At 42.9% G+C, this 20770-nt stretch overlaps 2 protein-coding genes across 6 annotated transcripts; one reads left to right on the forward strand and one right to left on the reverse strand.

Moving 5' to 3' along the window:
- The first annotated feature begins 36 nt into the window (after positions 1 to 36).
- mapk12b (mitogen-activated protein kinase 12b) lies at positions 37 to 8759 on the forward strand. 3 transcript variants are annotated; one of them, XM_004082846.5, is made up of 12 exons: positions 37 to 272; positions 2410 to 2539; positions 2615 to 2673; positions 2751 to 2862; positions 2944 to 2973; positions 4527 to 4574; positions 4662 to 4776; positions 4864 to 4935; positions 5060 to 5139; positions 5939 to 6017; positions 6093 to 6266; positions 8369 to 8759. In XM_004082846.5, exons 1-12 carry the CDS (start codon positions 148 to 150, stop codon positions 8431 to 8433), a joined length of 1089 nt encoding a protein of 362 aa, XP_004082894.3. In that variant the 5' UTR covers positions 37 to 147; the 3' UTR covers positions 8434 to 8759. The 3 variants fall into 3 exon arrangements, with proteins under 3 accessions (XP_004082894.3, XP_078797879.1, XP_011489153.3); XM_078941753.1 differs by having other exon boundaries at positions 44 to 272; positions 4662 to 4935; positions 8369 to 8451; XM_011490851.4 differs by lacking the exons at positions 5939 to 6017; positions 6093 to 6266 and having other exon boundaries at positions 44 to 272; positions 8369 to 8451.
- Positions 8760 to 8982: 223 nt separating this feature from the next.
- rpap3 (RNA polymerase II associated protein 3) lies at positions 8983 to 20334 on the reverse strand. 3 transcript variants are annotated; one of them, XM_020714034.2, is made up of 17 exons: positions 20197 to 20334; positions 19812 to 19972; positions 19594 to 19743; positions 19406 to 19516; positions 19055 to 19182; positions 17411 to 17532; positions 17263 to 17333; positions 17059 to 17187; positions 16846 to 16973; positions 16644 to 16765; positions 16501 to 16571; positions 15418 to 15510; positions 11074 to 11264; positions 10840 to 11002; positions 10633 to 10730; positions 9455 to 9555; positions 8983 to 9382 (listed from the first exon to the last, which is right to left on the reverse strand). In XM_020714034.2, the coding sequence occupies exons 2-17, from the start codon at positions 19962 to 19964 to the stop codon at positions 9297 to 9299; spliced, it is 1917 nt and encodes a 638-aa protein (XP_020569693.1). In that variant the 5' UTR covers positions 19965 to 19972; positions 20197 to 20334; the 3' UTR covers positions 8983 to 9296. The 3 variants fall into 3 exon arrangements, with proteins under 3 accessions (XP_020569693.1, XP_020569692.1, XP_011489155.1); XM_020714033.2 differs by having other exon boundaries at positions 10840 to 11005; XM_011490853.4 differs by having other exon boundaries at positions 10840 to 11014.
- Between the last annotated feature and the right edge of the window lie 436 nt (positions 20335 to 20770).

Consider the following 20770-nt stretch of genomic DNA (forward strand, 5'->3'; position numbering starts at 1 on the left):
CACACACACACACCGAGCGAGGACACACCCAGACGGAGCCGTGACGAAGCGCGCGCGCAGCTCCTCCGGCTGCGCCTGCAGGAGCTCTCGGCTGCGCAGAACTCGCGGCTGCGCTGCCCGCTGTGCGCTGCTGTTAGTCGGCGGGGAATGGCCATCGCCGCGCGGTCCAGGAGCGGGTTCTACCGGCAGGAAGTCAACAGAACCGTATGGGAGGTTCCGGAGAGGTACCGGGACTTGAAGCAGATCGGAACCGGAGCTTATGGGACCGTGTGGTGAGTTCACTTTGGACTGTTGCTGCAACATTAGAACATCTAAACTGGAAAACGGTCACAGACATTATTACACAGTTAGTCTTTTTGTGTTTAAGTCTACTAATATGTTGATTTTGTTACAGTATCTAAATGAGCACTTCAACTTTTTAACAGACAAACTAAAGCAGTGTTTGTTTGTGCACAGCTGGCCCCTCAGTGGCCCCTGACTTTATTGTGTTTCTGTTGGGGTCCATGAAGAAATCCACCCCCCCAGTCTCATTGTTCAGGACTGGAGGACAGACATTTACAACCCTTTCAAACTAGAAAACACTTGATTGTAATGTTGTCTACACAATATTTAACTGAAAAAAGAAAAGCAGAAATATTTTCCATTTAAGTTATTTAATGTAAAAACCAATTATTTTAAGGAGTTTTTTTTTACGCTAACCATGGTTATTTTTTTAAAACAAATCTAAAAATATTGAAATATTGATGAACGTTAGCTGTTGTTTTCCACGGTCTTTGTAATTATTGATTTTCTAATATTTAAATTTGGCATTTGTGTAAATTGTAAAGCTAAATTCTTTTGAAACTTTTTGCATTTTTAAAAATCAAAATAATTCTTTTTTGTCATCCAGGACTTTGTTCCTTTTAGGGGGTGGAGTTAACCTCTGCCCCCTCCCTGGGACTGGCCGTCTTTCATTCTGTTTTAGCGTTTTTGTGATGCCCCGTCTTTCAGGGACGGTGATTGTTGTCACAGTTCTAAAGACTCAACAGCTTTAGATTCTGCGTGATCTGAGTCTGTGATTTCCCAGAGCTAGACATCCTAGAGAGCTCATTGAAGAACTTTGGTCTGTTCTTCCTTCTGCAGTCCTGTCACAAACCCAAATATTTGTTGTCAAATAACTAAAATAACTAAATAACTAAAAAGCCTTTAATTTTTTTAATTTAAAGGCTTTCATAGATCTGAAATAAGCTTACTAGTTTTACTGAAAATCTATGTTAGGAAGCCGGATTGAAAAACTAGCTCACCAACTTATTAAAAAAAAAACGGAAACAAGGTTACTAGCTTATTTAAAAAAAAAATTCTTAGTAGTTTAACTGAAAAATGAGCTTATTAGCTTAACCAAAATACTGACTCACTAGTTTAACAAAAAAATAAATAAATAAATAACTAGCTTACTATTTTAACTGAAAAAATACTTTACTAGCGTAAGTGGGAAAAGGTAGCCTATTAGCTTAACCAAAAACTTGCTTACTAGCTTAAGTGAAAAACTAGTTTAAGGGGCCCTATATCCTGCTTTTCTCAAGCTTTTTCAGAGTAACTGAATACTGAAATACGAGTTATTTTTGCGAGAGTTTTCCTACCCGAGGACTCGATCTCCGAGGCTCCGCCTTTCTCTCCTTGTGGGTGCCGCCCATTTCATGACGTCATCCTCTGTGTTTCTCCCACGAAAACAAACATCCGAACTTCTGCACAGATGGATGTTCATATTGTCTACAGAAAATGAAAGCGATTAGCTGATAACTGAGAAAATGGGTGTGTCTGTTAGCCTGGGGGCGGAGCTGGAAGCAGTGACTCTTCCTGGAAGGGGCTGTTCTTCACTTATCTAATGTGAGGACCCACTCGTTTTTGTGGATGGGGGGGGCTGGTGCTCAGAACGGAGGTTTTTAGAGAAATTCTCTAAATGTGTCTGGATCAAAATACCACTTTGGGTCTGGTTTTTGTGATGAATTAACAGGAATTTAAATCAAAAGTTACTATGTTAACTGAAAAACTAGTTCACAAGTTTATTTCAGATTACAGTATTCAGATCTTGAAAGATTTGTAGAAACTGTTTTCTAAGTGTGAAATGTTGTCCAATAAACAGAAACTTAGTTGGATTCAATTTGCGTGACTGAATTCTTGATTTCACAGCCCAGAAAATCACAGGCCTCATTAAAACAGGTGTTATCGAACGCAGAAAAGTTAAGAAAACAAAGTGTACTAGCTGTGTTTGGTCTTTGCAATCGTGTCACAAACCCAATTATTTGATCTGAAGCAGAAAACAACTGAAAAGTATGTTGATTTTTTTATTTTATATTAAATACTGTTTTGGATGTGAAAGATGTATTGTTGTTTTTTAAGTTACATGAGTTCTGTTTCTGTATTTGTCAGTTCTGCATGGGACCGCCGCACAGGAGCACAGGTGGCCATCAAGAAGCTACACCGGCCCTTCCAGTCCAAACTTTTTGCCAAAAGAGCCTACAGAGAGCTGCGGCTCCTCAAACACATGAGGCATGAAAACGTGAGGTTCTTTAGATTTGTAAGGCGTGGTTCCTTCTTTGCCACCGTTGTTGATTTCCTCGCTGGCTCCTCCCAGGTCATCGGGCTCCTGGACGTTTTCACGGCGGAGATCTCTCTGGATCGGTTTCGGGACTTGTGAGTTCCTGCCTTTCCCCACACTCGCCTTGCATTAGGTGGTGTTTACCACTCCTCTTTTTCTCCTCCCTCTGCAGTTACTTGGTGATGCCTTTTATGGGCACCGACCTCGGTAAGCTAATGAAGATGGAAAAGCTGACGGAGGACAGAGTTCAGTTCCTTGTTTACCAAATCCTGAAGGGCCTGAAGGTGAGATTGAAAACAGGAAATACTGCTGAAAGTGAGGAGGGGGGCTTTGTGTGAGCTGATGCCGTTCGTGTCTCTTCACAGTACATCCACTCTGCAGGGATCGTCCACAGGGTGCGTGAACTCTGACCTGCCAGACTTGAAGGTTTTGGGGGGGGCAGTGAGGCTTTTTTCTTCTTTCACACTTAATGCTATTCTTGTCGATTCCCACACAGGCAGCTTTGTTGTGTCTGTGTGTGGTTTGAGCCTTTATCTCAAGACAGGAGGTCTGGTTTTTGTGTTAGAAGATGGCCTGGACAATAAAGGCTGTGTTTTTTCTCAGGAAATGTATCTCTGAAGGTCAAACATTAAATTCAACACATGTTGGTATTAAAACATGCATCCTACACCATTAAAAAAAATATTAAACCATAGATGTTGACACATTTTGTAAAGTGAACTAAATAAATATTGAATGCACTGTTTAAAATGTATTTAATATTTTAATATAAAATATATAAAACTGTGCCTTTAGTACACCAAAGTCTTCTGTCAGCTTCAGAAAGCCTATGTAGAAACAGGTAAACTCTTGTTTATGTAGTTTTTTTTGACCAAAAAAGCAAGCCTCCTTGAGGCTATGTCAGTTCATCAAGTTAAACCAAAAAGTCAGTGCACGTTTACTCCCATTGGACAATACAAATCTTTCCGAAGTGCTAGCCGGAACTGACTCATGACTGTCAAATCCTCTATTGCCAATGTTTTAATAACTGTCAGGCTAATTTATCCTGGATGTTTGGAGACATTCCATCCATCTCATGGCAATTACCAAGAAGCTGAAAAACTGGCCTAACTGAAAAGCTAGCGTACTAGTTTATCAATCTACAGTTTTTAAATCTTGAATGATTTGTAGAAACATTTTAAAAATGTGATATTTTATTCTAAAAACAGAATTTAGTTGGTTTCAATTTGGGTGATTGGAAGGTCAGAGAAGACCAAAACTGAACTCTTTATACTCCGTAGTTTACACCATGTTTGGAAAAAAAAAACTTCCAATCCCACTCGAAGCACCATAAAACCTTTAAAAGTAGAAACATCGTGGTATAAAGTTGTTTTTTAATTAGAACAAGGTAGTGTGCAGTACAGCCCCAAACCATAATGCACTCACCTCAAAAATGGTGGTCCTTGGCAAAAATCCTGCCTCATACGATGGGAAAACCCATTATATTATAAAAAAACAAACTCAAAAGTTCACAGAGACAGGATTAAACGTCAGGAGAAAACAAGACGAGCCGACACTGAGGCTACAGAGAGGGCTCTGAACATGAAGAGATGATAAAGAGAAAGTGCAGGCAGCTGTGACAGCTCAATGGTCCATAGGTGGATGGGCGGAGTCAAAGCTAGCATGCAAATAAACTGAAGGAAAAATGAAATGTTAGAACAATTAATCAGAACTAGAACTGAACAAACTGATGCTTATTGGCACCAAGTAGGAGCAGGACTGTTTTTTTTGGTCATTGATGAACGTTAGCTGTTGTTCGCTATACCAGCCTCTCTGAAGCTCACTTTTTCCTTGCATCATTTTATATTAGTACCTAAACCTAATAGAAATTGACGGTGGGTTTTTGTGTGCGTAGGGAAGTCCACTATTCTTTTAAGTTGACTGTTCTTACACTTCCCTCCTTCCACAGGATCTCAAACCTGGAAATTTAGCCATAAACCCAGACTGTGAATTGAAGGTAGAGCGCACACAAACACAATTGTTTTTCAATTGAAAAGCTTTCCTGTTGTTTCTGCATTCATGCTGTCTTTTCGATCTGCTTTAGATTCTCGACTTTGGTCTGGCGAGGCAGGCTGACGCAGAAATGACCGGCTACGTGGTGACACGCTGGTACAGAGCGCCGGAGGTTATCCTGAACTGGATGCACTACACACAAACCGGTAAAAGACGTGTGCTCATTGTGGGAATGCTGTGGGATGTGGGATGGGTTTTTCTTGAAAGAAAAACTTTATTGTCCGGTGTTGCAGTGGACATCTGGTCTGCCGGCTGCATCATGGCAGAGATGCTGCTGGGAAAGCCGCTATTCAAAGGGAGTGATCGTATCCTTAACAGTCGGATGTCCAGAGAAGTTGGGTTTTGGGTTGCGGACAAATTATCACTGAAGAATTCTGGGCCTTGTATTTAGACACGAAGCAGTTGATTCTTAACTGTAACTGCTGTCAGACCTGGATCAGCTGAGAGAAATCATGAAAATCACTGGAACGCCGAGCCCTGACTTTGTTGTCAAACTGCAAAGCCAAGACGTAAGAAAAATTTAAATACTTTTTCAATTCATGAAACACAGTTTTACATAAATGCTACAGACTTTCAGGCTAGAATGAGATGACATCTGATTTAGGCAGGATCTTCCTCTCTGATGCTGCGTACACAGCATGTATGTGATGCGTGTTCAACAACGCGCTGAATGCGTGCCCTTGAACACGCTTCTACCATACAGTGTTCACACTGGACTGTTGCTACTCAATGCTAGCGTATGTACCAGCAGTTAGTAAAGGCTTGATGCGAAATGTTCAAAGCAAACCTTGTGAATCTTTTTTTTTTTCACAGCTTTATTCAGATATATGGAAGTCTTGGTTACGAAAAACCGCAATTATTAATTTCTGCTTGATGGTCAATTTTAAAACGGTTGCTACTTCTGTGTTTTTAAAAAGACGCTACCCATACAAAACTACCAAATCAGAGTCCCTGATTGGTCAAAGTTCAACTGGTTTAATTTTTTCACGCACGTTCAGTGGCCGTGAATTTTGTATGTACAGCCCAAAAACAGATTTAATAACTTGCGTAGTGAAACATTAAAGCAAGAGTTTTGAGCGCAGACGACCAAAATACACATATACGTGTGTTTATGTAGCATGAACATGCATTTCCAAGCCTAATGTGAACGTAGCATCAGTAAACAAGAAGCCCAACACTTGCATTGTTTTATCTTTTAATGAGGCTTATTTCTTAGTTAAGGTATCTGTGTTTAACTGTAAAACTTTGTCTTGCTATGACGCTAAAAATGTTATTAATGCTTTAACCGCACCATCTGCCCTTCAACAGGCTAAAAACTACATCAGAAGCTTACCAAAAGTGCCAAAAAAGGATTTGCACTACATTTTCTCCAAAGCTAGCTCTAACGGTACCGTACTCCTATTTGTCCACTTATTGGTTTTGCCCCATGATGCCGATTTGGACGTTTATTTTCCCATTGCAGCTGTGTGCGTGCTGGAAAGAATGCTGCTTTTGGACCCTGAATGTAGAGCGAGCGCATCAGAAGCACTGGAACTTCCCTTTTTTAACGAGTTCAGAGACATAGAGGAAGAGACCGAAGCTCTTCCGTACGACCAGACCATGGACAACACGGACCTGCCACTGGACCAGTGGAAACGTGAGCAAGAGCCAGCCTGGAGCTTTTGGCCAACACGGCACAAAATGGGCCTTAATTTCAAATCATTCCACATTTTCTTTTAAATTTAATCGACATTTCCACCATTTATTAGAAAATTCAAGTGAAATTCTTCTACGATTTCTTGACCTCAAATAATACAAACCTTCTATTTGAACAGTGAAAATGGAAGCAAAAAACCTGCTGTTAGCAAACGTTGCTTTTAGCTAGCATGCTGCGTGACTTTATATCACTCCAAATTTTGTTTGAAATTTAAACTACATTTTCACGATTTATTAGAGAATTCAAGTGAGATTCTTCAATGATGTGTTAACCACAAATAATGCGGGCCTTCCATTGGATTACTGAAAATGTATAAAAGAAACTGGCCTTTAGCAATCGTTGCCTATTGCTAACAGGCCACTAAATGGGCGCCAATTGTGTCTTTTCAAATTTAGTTAGAAATTGAAAGAATATTTTCACCATATGTGACTTTTGGAATTCTTATGATGTCTTGACTTCATATAACACGAACCTTCCATTTGAACAGTGAAAATGGAAGCAAAAAACCTGCGGTTAGCAAACGTTGCTTTTAGCTAGCATGCTGCTAAGTGAGCGTGATTTTATATCATTCCAACTACGTTTCCACCATATAAACCTATTTAGGATTTAGAATTTTTTTATTTCTGAAGGCCTGTTCACACCGGGACGAATTTCGCCGGCGATTTTTGCCGACGTTTAACGCCTCGTGACTAAACAAAGGGCACCAATGTGAGTGTGCACACCGACGCGAAAAAACGCCACGCGCCAAAGCGTCAAAAAAAAAAAACGCCTCGGGTTCGTTTTTTTTTTTTTCGACGCGTCACGTCGAAATCTATTCGACCAATGAGAATGCCGCTTTTGCACACGTGTCTGGAGCTTCTGAAGTTACAGTAAAACACAACTTGGGGGCGCTCAAACACAAAACTGCCTTGCTGAGCAAACATACCAGCGAAGAAGATAGACGCCAAGTAGCGTCTACACTGCCGCGGAGAAATAATGACGGACATTCTTAAATATCCCCGAACCAAGTACCAGTTGGAGCTACTGGTGCTTGAAATATTCATGTTTTCTTTGTATTATTCTGACAAGCGCGTAAATACTTGCTCTCTTCTTCTGAGTGAAAAGCGACTTTAAGAATCGTAAAGTTGCGCAGCGCCACCTTGTGTACAGGAGTATTTCTGTTTACATTAAGCGCCATCTAATGTCAGGGAATGAAATTGCATGTTCGCTCGGCTCATCGTCAGCGAAAATCGCCTGGGTGTGAACACAAAAAACGTGGCGAAAAACGCTGGCGAATAACGCCTGGCGAATATTCGTCCCGGTGTGTACGGGCCTTTAATCTCAAAAATTATGTACTTTCCTTTGGAATAGTAAAAATTTTGTTTTTAGCTAACGTGGCGCAAAGTGGGCACTTATTGCATATCATTCCAAATGTTGCTAGGAATTTAAGCAACACTTCCAACTTATATGTATTTTTGAGATTCCAATAGAACTTCTTTTAGGGTTTCTTAACCAAATTCATACCACGGTCCGAGTGAATTCTCGATTCTGATTGGCTGCTGGGTGTACATTAAAAAGTGATAATGCAAAGTGATATTGCACACCTAAAAAAGTAGTTCCGGTCACATTGCATAAATGTTCTGTATCACTGCGCTGCTTCTTTCAAACAAGCTTTATCTTTATCATCTGGACAAAAACAAGCGGTAAGAGGAGAACTTTCTGAACTGATGCTTTATTCAACACATCGTGATCATCAGCATAGATATCACTTTTCTTTGCTGCTGCAGTCTATGTCGGTGCTGACTCAGCAGTCTGTCATGTTACCGTGACAACGCGTCAGGTAACAAAACGTAATTTCCAGGAAATTTTCATCATGTGGATTTATTTAAATCTTAATCCTTTTTAGACCTTAAATTCCACAAACCTGTCACTTAAGCAGAGGAATGTTAAAAATGTAGGGTGTGGATGCTTCTCAAAAATATATATATTTATCATTTATTTTTTTCATATGCAGTGTTCAAAGAAGTAAAACATATGTAAACCAAATATTTTTCTTTCCCCAGGTCACACATTCACAGAGATCCTGACCTTCAGGCCACCCAGAGACTCAAAAGGGACATCGCTTTAAAGAGACTTAGTCGCACCCGAATATATATATATATATATATATATATATATATATATATATATATATATATATATATATATATATATATATATATATATATATATATATATATTTTTTTTTTTTTTAGTATAAAGGTTAAGTTATTAGTATATTGTGTTTAAAGCAAAGTGTCAATAATAGAAAAGATAATTTGTTCAAATTTTCAAATTCCAAAATATTAAAAATGTCCTGTTTAATGCTACAGCTTCTGAACCAAAACATATTTTTCTGTCTTTCTGGTTGTTTTATATCCCACAATGTCAAATAAAATCATGGTTGCTTTTATACTTTTAGGTCAGTTTGTTACAAAAAAAACAAAGGAATTAAAATCATGTTATGTTAACTTTTTCATTTGCTGGTAAACTCTGGTTAGGATTTCAGATTAAAGGCCTTTCTGTTGGATTTCTTTGCGTTAAAACTCGTGAAATGAAACAAAGAGATGATGTATTGGTTTCTTTTTTTCACTGATCAAATTCAAATGATCTAATCTGCAATAAATCAGTTCAAAGGTGGAAAACAAAAAGCAACTTTATTAGTCTGACTTCTGCAGATGAAACACGGATGTCTGGACGTTTTACTGCATTTCAAACGACAAACTTACAGTCCAGCTCAGGTTTTTCAGCCTGCAGAACTGCTTTCAGTTCACATTCACCATCAAATCTGCTAAATAAGCTCAGGAGTTCTGAAAAAACGTGCGGATGTTCTCCTATTAGGATCGCTGTTCATCAAACCGCCGTTTACTGATGTGTGAGTGAATGAAGTAACGGTTACCTCTGAACAATGTTTTCACGCTTCAAAATTCAAATCTGTCCAGAATTCAAGCATCACACTCCGTATTTCTTCTTCACGGCCTCCACAGACGTTTGGTCCAGCTGTGACTGCAGCAGGAAGTGGAACAGTTCTTGAATCACTAAACAGAGGAAGAGGAGGGTCAGAGAGATGAAGGTGCTGGGAGGGAAAGCGGTTCTATGCAGGGCCTCACCTTTCTTCTCGGAGGTCGACATGAACATGACCGCCATGTCGAAGCGTCTCACGCTGGCCAGGCTGCTCAGGGTGTCCAGTGTGACGGCCGGCGGCTCGTTCCTGCCCAAAAGCTTCAGTCAGTCAGTCAGTCAGCACAACGGGAACCGAACCCACATGACGGGAAACACGTGTGCCCACACAAGACGTCCATGGCAAACGCCAAAAAGGATGTTTGAAATAAGAAAAAAAAACATAAAAAAAATCAAAATGGCACAGAAAGTTACACGCCTGAAGTTGAACTAAATCTGGAATCCAAACTAAAAAGTAATAAAAAAATAACTAAAAAAGGTCCAAACTGCTGAATGTCATTGACAGACAGTGATGTAACCATTGCTATATAAAAAGAGGATTCAGCATAAAGCTTAAGTTTTATCAAACAAACTAAAAGAAGAAGTCATGACAGCTGCCACATATATGTAAAATGTATGTATTTATTGTGAATCCCAAACGTGACACCATAGCAGAGAGAGGAGCCGGCGCTGAAAGGCGGGATCAAACCAAGACAATCCTTCCGCCGCCGTCAGCTGCTCCTCAAACATCCGACTGGAAACGCACTTGACTTTTCAAAGGTCATGACCCCCATATGTGACACGTTGGGGGAAATTACGCGCATGCGGGCTTTCATACCAAAACCCCCACCAACAATAAAGCATGAAGGTGGGAGTTTCATGGTACGGGCTAATGGCAACGTCAAACTTTATAAAATGGAAGAATAATTGAAGCCGTGCACGCGTTGTGTGGGCCACAGGTGCTGCCCCCCCCCCCCCCCCCCCCCCCCCCCAATAGCTGAGTGGCTGCTTCAGGCTCCTCCCTCTCCCCAGAGCTGCACGCCACAAATTCATTTCAAATAAAATGGCGGCTTTTCTGGTGCTTTTATCTCCGTGGCAACCGTTACATTTTCTGGTCACATCGGGGTGGCGGACGAGTCTACAAACGGCGGACGAGACGAGACTCTGCAAACGTACATTTTGAAGTTTCCCTGGCAACTGAGGTTTCCTGTCAACCACGCCCACATTCCTAATATGGCGTTTTGTTCAGCTTGACCCAACGGTTCATGTGTGACATTTTCACGTGATCTTGGGAAAAAATGTGGGAGCAACACATGAGTGACACACCAGGACTGGGGTCATTACTTACGGGATGAAGAACTGGTGCAGCGTCTTCAGGATCTGGTTGAGGACGTCCGGTTCCAGGGAGGTCTGGAAAATCTCCTGGTACGCTTCAGGCTGGATTTGCTGCCAGTGAGGAGATTCAGTTAAACGGCTTCTTGAAGCTTCAAAGGCTTCAAAGGCTTCGTGTGAGGCTGCAGGTCATGTGGGCGGTAGAGAAACACGTGACGCTCACCGTTAAATATCTGTAAACGGCTTGGGGCTGGTTTCTCATCTTCCGGAGGTCGGCCTCCAGCTGGAAGCAGTTGGAAGGTGGAGGAGGGAGGTCTGTCTCTATGGAGGAGGAGGAGGCTGGCGGAGGGGGAGCGGCGTCCTCCTGCGGTGGTCTGCTGTCCGATCTGCTGAGGAAACTGAAGAAATAAACCACAGAACAACAGAAGAGGCTCAGGCGGGACAAAGCTGCACCAACCGGGCGGAGGAGCCGGTGGATGAGTCTGGGATCTCCTCTATTTTGATCATCTTGGCGATGGGGGAAGTGGACAGCGGCGATGACGCGTCCCCAGAGTCCTTCACCACTTCCTGGATGGAGGACTTGGACTCAGCTGCTGTTTGTGCAGAGACTCCGCCCACCTCCTCGATGGTGATCCTCCTCAGAGGTTTCTGGGAAATGAAGAAGACGTTGAAAGGTTGAATCTGGTAAATCTGTCAAAAAAGCGACTTTCAGATACTTTCCACACAGCAGGAAACATTTCAGGGAACTAAATGATTTGAATGTAAATGACAAACGGTCTGAGACGGTCGGTCACAGAGGGCCGCTTCCAAAACCAGAGGCAGTATTTGCTCCAAATCGCTCCGTGGATTTGATCCGGATTGAAGGAAATCCTTTCAATCTTAGAGGGAGCGCCCCACAGACACTACGTACATCCTGGACGGACAAAAACTGGTCAGACGAGAACAAACGCGGAAAAAGGGAGAAAAGTTGTCAAATTTTCACCGATGAATCACGAATGAACACTGGAAGACGTACGAATAAAACACGCAACGAACGAACATGCTAATCTACGCAAAAGTCAAAAGTCCTTAGTGATCTGTGCGTCAATCACGTCATGTGAACGTGACACGTGATATGAAAGTCATACATCGGTGGTTGAAGCGCGACAAGTCAGTTAGATTTGCATCTCGCTAAAATCACGCACAATTGCACAAGATTGACCCAATAATTGTGCATTCAAAGTTTTGAACGGCTAAAACCGAATTCACCTAAAGACCCGTCATCGAAACCCTCGACTGCACACATCGACGAATGACGATCGCAAGAAACACGCATGACTCACATTTTTCACACATTTATTACGAAAGACCAACTCTACCTACGTTGAAAGGGTGCTAAATGTGTGTAGTGCGACGCGGCCTTTGGCTACGTTCACCTCAGACTTCAATCAACACTTTCCATGAAAAGTTTGTGAACGTGCTTTTCAGGCGCCTGCGACCAAAACTCACGTTCCTACATCTGTTTTTGGGCTCTACGTTCTAAACGTGGCCACTAGGCACGCGCTTAAAGTGAAACCAGTTCAATTCTGACCAATCAGGGACTCCGATTTGGCAGTGACGTCCGGATGGCGTCCCTGTTCATTCACAGAAGTACCAACCGTTTAGAAAAGGGTCATGGAGGAAAGGCCACATTAGCGGTTTGTGTCCGGCCGGAACGATGACAACAGGACTGTCATGTATCAGAATAGAGTTGGGAAAGAACGTATGCTGAAGGCGCGTTCAGGAACGCACGTGTGCCCGGTGTGAACGCAGCATAACAGTTTTCATTTGGTCCTCATCAAAATCCATTTCCCAGAAGTCTCTGCAAGAAAGCAGTGTGCATCAACGCTCACTAGATTGGCGCATATAGACCACAATGCATTGTGTTGAAGCATTTGTTTAGATTTATTTTTTATAAACCATCCAATATTTTATCCCCAGAACACAATGGATTCATAAATAGTTTTCATAAAGCGTTGAGCTTTTGCTTTAGTAGATGGGTGTGGTCACTTTTGGAGTTTAGTGTCTGAACTGCGTTACAATCCAGGGCACCACCAGTCCTGCACGATAAGTCATGAGCTCTCCCTCTGACATCTTTCTGTGCTCAAACTACGTTTTTAACCCACTTCAGCCTGTTGAGAAGTATCTGGAGACGATCTAAAAATCCTTTCCACAGACTTCCATGTTTGATATTTCTGATTTATGGAACGTTTTTGCTCCAGAAAATACACATTTTTGTCTTTTTTTTGGTGGTTTTGCTTCTGTTAACACATAATGGAACAAAGAAAACTTGCACATTCCTGCTCTTATGATCTGTTCTAATGGGGTTTAGCTAAATATCACGTTTGGTTTTATCTCCTGAGAACCAGCACATTCATTCAGGAACCACGTAAACTCTGTTTTGTCTTCCCCAAAAAACAAACGAGACGTCACTGGAAAGGCTAGAGCAGGGCTGGGCAAACTAAGTCAAACAAGCTGGAATAAATCATACTGATAATCCCTTTTTGTGTTTTATTTTCTGGAGCAGCTCAGACAAATGGAGGGATCCGAGTCAGACAGTCACTTTTCCGATTATTCCAACAACACACAAATGCAGCATTTTCATAATCTGAGGGACATTGACCCATCGGTGTAACTGGGACTCAAATGAGAACAAAATCCCCATTTTTAAAAGAAAAACTCCAAAATGTTCTTTCAAAATGTACAACTGTGTTTTCAATGCAAATTAAAGGACGTTTCCGTCCAGGTTCCATGATGTTTCCTTCTCTTTTGAGGCCATCATCATCTTCATCTTCATCAAGGCTCTGGCAGGGGGGGGGGTGCCCCTTCCCGGTGCGCAGAGCCGACCAAAAAAACCAAAAAAACAGGGGTTTTCCATTTTTCCGGTCTTGTGCCAGACGCTCAGCGTCCTTCTCAGCAGCCCCATGAGGTGCAGCGCCTGACGTCTGCTTTGCCTCGAGGTCGTTTCCGGCCTGCAGCCCCTGGATGAAATGCCACCGAATGGCTGACGTCTGACGGTAAGAGGATAAGACGGAGGACGAGGCCCAACCAGCTGCTGCGACGTTGCACGACCAGGCAGAAGGCTTGGAGCTCTGGCGCCTTCTTAATGCGCCGTTAGAGTCGCGGTGATGCCCTCAGTGGTCATGAGAGGCTGAAGACGTCTTTTCAGGTGGATTACCAAAAACCACCACTGATCTCCTCTTCTTCTGTCAAATTTTAGAAAGCTTTGTGGTCCACGACTCAAAATGTTTGTCCCCCCCCGAGCTAGAATATCCTTTTTAAAGCACATCAGGTCCAAGTAGAGATCTTCAAATGAGTCAGAGGATAGAAAGGAATGGGAGGATATGTTCATTTTATGCTTTAATATATATTTATAATTCAAGTTCTAGTTTGCGTGAGCAGAAACAGACAAGTACAGTCAGGCCCAGAACACAATCGTCATGATTCTGGAGAAATTAGAGGTATTTATGTGCGATTGCTCCTTCTATCGGGGCTCTAAAGTAATTAGACAAAAAATAACAACTTGAAATAAAAGGTTCCTTGTGGATATTTTGTTGAGAATCCTCTGCAGGCAACGACTGCCTGAAGTCTGGAACGTCGCCGAAGGCGGAGCTTCCTCCCCTGTGATGCTTTTCCAGGCGTCGCCTGCAGACGTCTTTGGTTGTTGTTTGTTTGTGGGTCTCTCTGTCTGAAGCGTCGTCTTGGTCGAGTGAAGGTCACGTTCAGTTGGGTTCAGATCTGGCGATTGACGCGTCCGTTCAGAAACTCCTGGGCTACAGTTGCAGCATGTTTTTTTGGCTGGAGTGTCGCGCCGTCCAATCAGCTTTGCAGCATTTGGCTTCATCTGAGCAGAAGGTTTTTCTCTTAACACTTCAGAATTCATGTTGCTGCTTCTGTCTAGTGACGCCATGCATGCCCACGCCATCACGCTGCCTCCACCGTGTTTTACAGCACGTGTTGGGCTTTGGATCATCTAAACGTCCCTCTTCCATTCGTTCTGGTACAGGTTGATCTTCGTCTCATCTGTCCACAAAAGCCGCTCCACACCTGGTCTGGCTCCTTCAGGTGGTTGAGTCCGTTCCTGTTTTTGAGGCTGGTTTCTAGCTTGTGGTGCATCCTTCCTCTCATGTGGTGGACTCGGAGAGCATTCCTCACTTCAGCGGACGCTGTGAACGGGTTCTTCTTCACCATGGAAAGGGTCCTGCGACCATCCACCCTTGTTGTCTTTTGTGGACGCCCAGGCCTTTTTGGGTTCTTCCTTTCTCAGTACGAGCCGAACTGTTGACTCCCAACATTTATGCCATCGGTCTGTTTCATCCTCCTTTTAACGCATGTTGTTTGTTCTCAGCAACAACTTCCAAATGCAAACGCCACACCTGGAATCAACTCCAGCACTTTAAAACTGCTCTATTGATGACAGGATAAAGAGGGCGGAGCCTCCGCAGCTTTTGTTCTCTTTTCTGAGTCATTTGTCAAATTACTCTTAAAAAGAGGCGGCTACAAATGAATTAGCTGCAAATCCTAAAACTTTGCTCCAATTTGGATGAGGATGATCTCATTTTACATTTAAGGTTAAATAATTGAATCATGATTTTGTTTTTCCTGAATATGTCTTTGTAAGCAGCTAAATTAACAAAATTCTGTCACTGTCCAATTACTTGTGTGTGCTGCCACCTGCTGGACAAAAATATATAGCGGGTTGTTCAGACCTGAAGTAAAACTAAACCTATTTTGTGTTAAAATCATCTGAAAATAACAAGCAAATAAGAAATTCGAAACTCACAGTTGAGCGTAGATGTTCCGGTTTGTCGACTGGCTCCACTGTTCTCCTCTGGGATTCTTCGTCTGCTTGAGGAAGAGCGCAGGAATCTAACTCCTGACAAAGAAACACAAATATCAGAGGCATTCGCGGACAAGAAGCATCTTAAAACTCATTTTCCCATCAGGCACAGCGGTTTCCTCTGCTGCACACCTCAACAAAGTCAAACCAAAAACCCAGACTAAAACAATCCACACGGACAGGACCCGCTTAAAAAGAAAGAAGATACAAGTTCAATTTCTTAGCAGACTGAGGTGAAATAAAAAACTCAAAGGAGTTGATGTGATTCTGTGACAAAGGAAGGGAACTCCAAAGACGAGGAGGGACAGTATAAAGGCGAGATGGACTGCATTTTAGAATTTTTCAAAGGTTTTGGTTTGCAGACCTCAAGGATGGAGCCAGAGGTCGGTAACGAATGTTGGGGGTTTGTCCGGGCACAGCTGAATTTAACTGGAGGAGAAAAGCGGTTCTGTGTGTCTGTTTACTGGCTCCATTAAATAGACCCCTCCCTATACCCACACATAACCCCCCGCCCCCTGGGAGGGGTCTATTTAATTTCAGTATTTGTTTTTTTTATTTTTGTCCTTTTTTTTATGTGGAGCACTTTGTGTTCTGCTATATAGATAAAGTTTGATTTGATTTTTTATTTATTATTTCCAGGTCTGATTGGAAAAAAAAATGTCCTCGGGGGATGTAAATAGTTTTAAACCATTTAAAACAGATTTTAAAAATATATATATGGAAATTGTATCTAAATAAAAAAATTAGAGACATTCAACGTTTTATTTCTACAATGTGAAACAATAGTGTATAATAGTCATGTCTGTCAATTTTATTGATCTTAAAAAAGGTAAACAAAAAAATAAAGCTGTTTTTAATTTTATTTTTAAAGTGATATTCAGCAGAAATCTTTATTTTTGGAGCTTAGTCTGGATATTTAACCAAAGAGCTTCCTCCTCGTTCTGTTGACTGAGCTAGAGTCTGCTGTAACCGATAAGGACGCGTCTCTGAAGCTCTCCGGCTCCACGTCAGGACGTCGGTACGTACGCGCTGGAGCCTCTGGAGTTCGTTCAGCGCCTGCTTGTTCCCTGGTTCCAGTTCCAGCAGCCGTTCAAAGTCTGGGAGGAAGCAGACACGTCAGAGCAGCTCCACCTGCTGGACAGAGTCTTCTACTGCAAGCACGCCATCACCTTGTTTGGCCTCCAGCGGTTTCCGTAGCGCCGCTCGGGCCGTGCCGCGGCGAGCGAAGGCCTTGGAGTAAGTGTTGTCCAGGGAGATGGCTCTGCTGCAGTCCTCCTCTGCCTCCTTGAACCTGTGCGCGGGAAAGAGAACGCTGCAGACGAGGTTTTTGGAACGTTTTTGGACATTTTTCCAACGGAGACGATGGCGCACCGCTCCAGTTTGAGGAACGCCATGGCTCGGTTTGCAGGGAGAAGGACGTTCATGCAGTCGGCCTCCATTCCTTTGGTGTAGCACTCCACGGCCGCCTCATACCTCCCCTCTTTAAAATAGGCGTTCCCCTTTAAAGATCAAAAGATTCCACGTTTGAGAAAACTGACAACAAATCCCAGCAGGTTTTCTTTCCCCACCAGCAGCGAGACTCACCCGGTCTTTGTGCACAACTGCCTCCTGTTGCCTCCTCTGCTCCTCCAGGAGCGTCTGGTGCTCCCGGTTTTCAACAGGAGCCTCCTGCTGCCGCTCGCTCCGTTCATCACCCGTCTGCTGCCCGAGGACCTGAGGAAGGTAGAGCGTGAGGAGGAGGAGGAGGAGGAGGAGGAGGAGGATAAAAACACAAATAGTACCGCCCACCTCTTGGATTTTTTTCACTTCGTTCTGGGCTTCCACATTCCCGGGATCCAGTTTCAAAGCCGCCTGGTAATCTGTTAGGAAACAGAGTCACGCCGTCACGCAGACGCCCCAACATTAGAAATGCTTCAGTCAGAGCCGGCCCCCCTACCCTCAAGCGCCGGCTGATATTTCTTCAAGGCGAAGCGAGCCGCTCCCCTCCGGCAGTACGCTTTGACGTATCGGCCGTCCAGAGCGATGGCCAGGTTGCAGTCGGACTCGGCTACGGCGAACCTGCAGAGAGACGCCGCGTCGCCAGAATGAGAACTTCCTGGTATGAAGCTGGTTCCCCTGATCCTGAGGAGAACCGGCCGATCTGGGTCTGGGTTCTACACCTCTAGAAAAGAACCATCGGTTCACGAAGATCCCAGAACATTTTCCGCATTTTTGAACAAATTCATGAGATGAATTCATTTGATGAGTTTTCAAGGAAACTGACATTCATAATGAATATCATTTGTGGCTAGCAGGGGCCCCCGCCGCCCCCCATTGCTCCTTTTTGCTCGCCCCTGCTGACTGAGCGGCAGCTTCAAACCCATCACTCACTTTTTCAAAATGCCAGCTTTTCTGGTGGTTTGATCTCCATAGCAACCATTTGATTTTTTGGTCGCCTGGGGGGGACAAACAGGTCCGTGTCATTTTTGGAAGAATCTGAAAAAGTAAATTTTTGGATTTCCTTGGCAACCAAGGGTTTTTCTAAACCACGCCCACATTCCTAATAGCTTCCTATTATATGTTATGTCGTTGTTTTCAGCTTAAACCAGGGACCCGTATTTTACACTTTCACAATATTTGTGTGAAAAACGCGGGCGCCACTTTGGCTAGCTCGCCATGCTAACTTTTAAAAAAATCTAAAACTCAACATTTTCCCAAAAAGCTTCTTAACAATGTTAGGAGTTAGGAGGCGATGGATCACAATCCACCAATAAAACCAAAACACACGTCTTACACATCCAACAGGAAGTTGTGAAATTATGGGATGGCCACAGGGCCCACAGCCTGGAGTTTCCCTGTTTCTTGCATATTCTTTACAAGAATATAGTGAAAATTCATTTGAACAATCTTTGGCTGGAGCTAGAGCTGTGACGGTGTGTGGTTTTTGATCACCACGCTGATGAACCAGCAGGGTGCGTGGTGTCAGGAATGTGGGCGTGGTTAACCAAAACAAACCTCTGTTGCCAAGGAAATCCACAAATGTACTTTTACAGATTCTTCGAAGGATAACGTCGATCTGTTCATCACCCCCGGGCGATCAAAAAATAAGATGGTTGCTATGGAGATAAAACCAACAGTAAAGCTGCCATTTTGAAAAGTTATTTTTTCTTTCATGAATTCGTCACATGCTGATCTGACCAGGAAGCAGGAGGAAAGAATAAGGCGCGTGGGTCAATTATTTTAGATTGTCCTGCTCTCCATAACAATAGACCAATATTTTTGGAAAGAGTGCTATAGTTTGCGGTGGCTGGAGGTCAAAGCCATGTTGGACATTCAGCTGAGCGAGAGTCAATGTGAATGAGTGAGAGAGAGAGAGAGAGAGACTGACCAAATATTTTCTCATTTCAACTCATTTTCAAAAGAACATAAATCCTTTTGTACCAGTGCATTGTGGTTATTTAGTGCTTTTGTCATTTTTTTTCCCAAAGAAAACTATTAAATAATACTTTTTACATCCATTTATGAAGGTAAATATTTTCTAAATTCTGTTTTGAAAAAGCTTTTGTAGAATTCTCTTTCATTTTTTTCTAACACGTCTTACTTTTTGAGCCGGAAAAAGGCGCTGGCTCGGTTTGTGGGAAGCACTGGATTGGATGGGTCTGCATCCATCCCTCTGGTGTAGCAATCAATGGCCTCATCGTACTTCCCCTCCTTAAAAAAGGCGTTGCCCTGAAAATACGGAGCAAAACTCAGTTATCTAACAGGCATTTTGACTGATGGCATCAACACAGAAGAATTGATTGAGGACAAATTAATTTAACGCAAATGTTTCCATGGAGACCAGTTTGGATCAAAAGTAAAACATTTTTATAAACCAAACAAAGGACAGTTTGTGGCGGTGCTGATCCATATCGCTCTGAAGGGGTTTCAGGAATGTGGCGAGGAGGCGGACCTTTTCCTTCTCTGTCAGCGCCGTCTCCGGATCCACCGCAGCGTCCTCAGAGTCGGACTCGTGGGACTCCTCTGGACCCCCGTCTTTGTCCACTTCCGCGAGGGCTTTGTCCTGAAGCCAGAAACAAGGAAACGTCCACTTGAAGCAGCAGCTTTTTGGTAGAACATCATTCTGAAAGCACAGCTCACCACATCAAACTTGTCCCAGGAGCGATAGTCGTATGCTTTAATTCTGGAAGCCTCCTCTGCAGACGTCTCTGCCTTGGAGTGGCTGTTGCTCTTCTGTTTCTTCTTCATCTTTGCTCTGTGGTCCTTGTTGCGCACAGGGGGGAGCTTTTTCTGTGACACCAACACCATGAGAGTCCAACATTTGGAGGGGCCTCCCTTCTTCACCTGCAGAGACCTACCTGGACCTCCTGAACTCCTCCTGTCCTCAGCTCGTTGTCCTTTTTCTTGATGTCTGCTTCCCAGCTCTCCAGCTCCCTCATGAAGCTGTGAAGCTCGTCTATGTTCTGCCTCATCTGGAGCGGAACCTCAGCAGCTTTGTTTCCTCCGGACATTTTACCACCTAGGACATGACAGAGGTTACCTTAGTTAAAAGTCCGGACAGCAGGAACCAAAAAAACCCAAGTCACACCGTCTAGCTTTTGTTACTAGCAGCTAGCCGGCTGGTAAATGCGTATTTAAGAGAGTCAAATGAAAACTTAGCTTCGAATAATGTTTTATTCACATTTATATGTTAAACATTTAAAACCCAGCTCAACAAAAACGTAAAAAGGCGCCAATGCTTACAGTTTTCTGTTTATATTCGCAGCCATGACAGCGTGGTACCACAGTGCTTTGCGTCCGTACGTGATGACGTAGACGTAGTCAAAGATCGTTTGTGTTCAGGTCGATGAATTCGGTGATCGTCAAACCCGGGTTTCTCCCAGCTGTCATCAGCAACTTAAGAACGAAATAGAAAAAAATGTTAGTGATAGTATTGATATTTATAAAACATACATGTCTGATGAAAAAAACACGCTTAAATCAAATATTTTCGATGTTTTAGCAGTCAGGAATCTAAAAACTGCCGATTAGCGTCATGTGCATGCTTACTGTTTTCCCCTCGAGTGACGCACTGTCCAAACCATTCTGAATAGACGATCTTTGACAAATAAACCCTAGAATTGTAAATTAAACGGAGGAATTTTTTTTAGCTTATTGTTGCAAAATAACGGTAAATAAAAAAATTGACGTATATAAGTTGACTTAGTAAAAAATTGTAGTTACCTTTGACCTCATGGTACCACGTGAGCTTAAAAGCAAGAATGACCTCTGTTGCTAGCTAGTTCAGACACGATTTATGCCCAGACTGCGCTAATGA

This window comes from Oryzias latipes, chromosome 23 (genome assembly GCF_053564925.1).
Source record: "Oryzias latipes strain Hd-rR chromosome 23, Olatipes_Hd-rR_3.1".
In the NCBI taxonomy this organism is placed as follows: Eukaryota; Metazoa; Chordata; class Actinopteri; order Beloniformes; family Adrianichthyidae; genus Oryzias; species Oryzias latipes.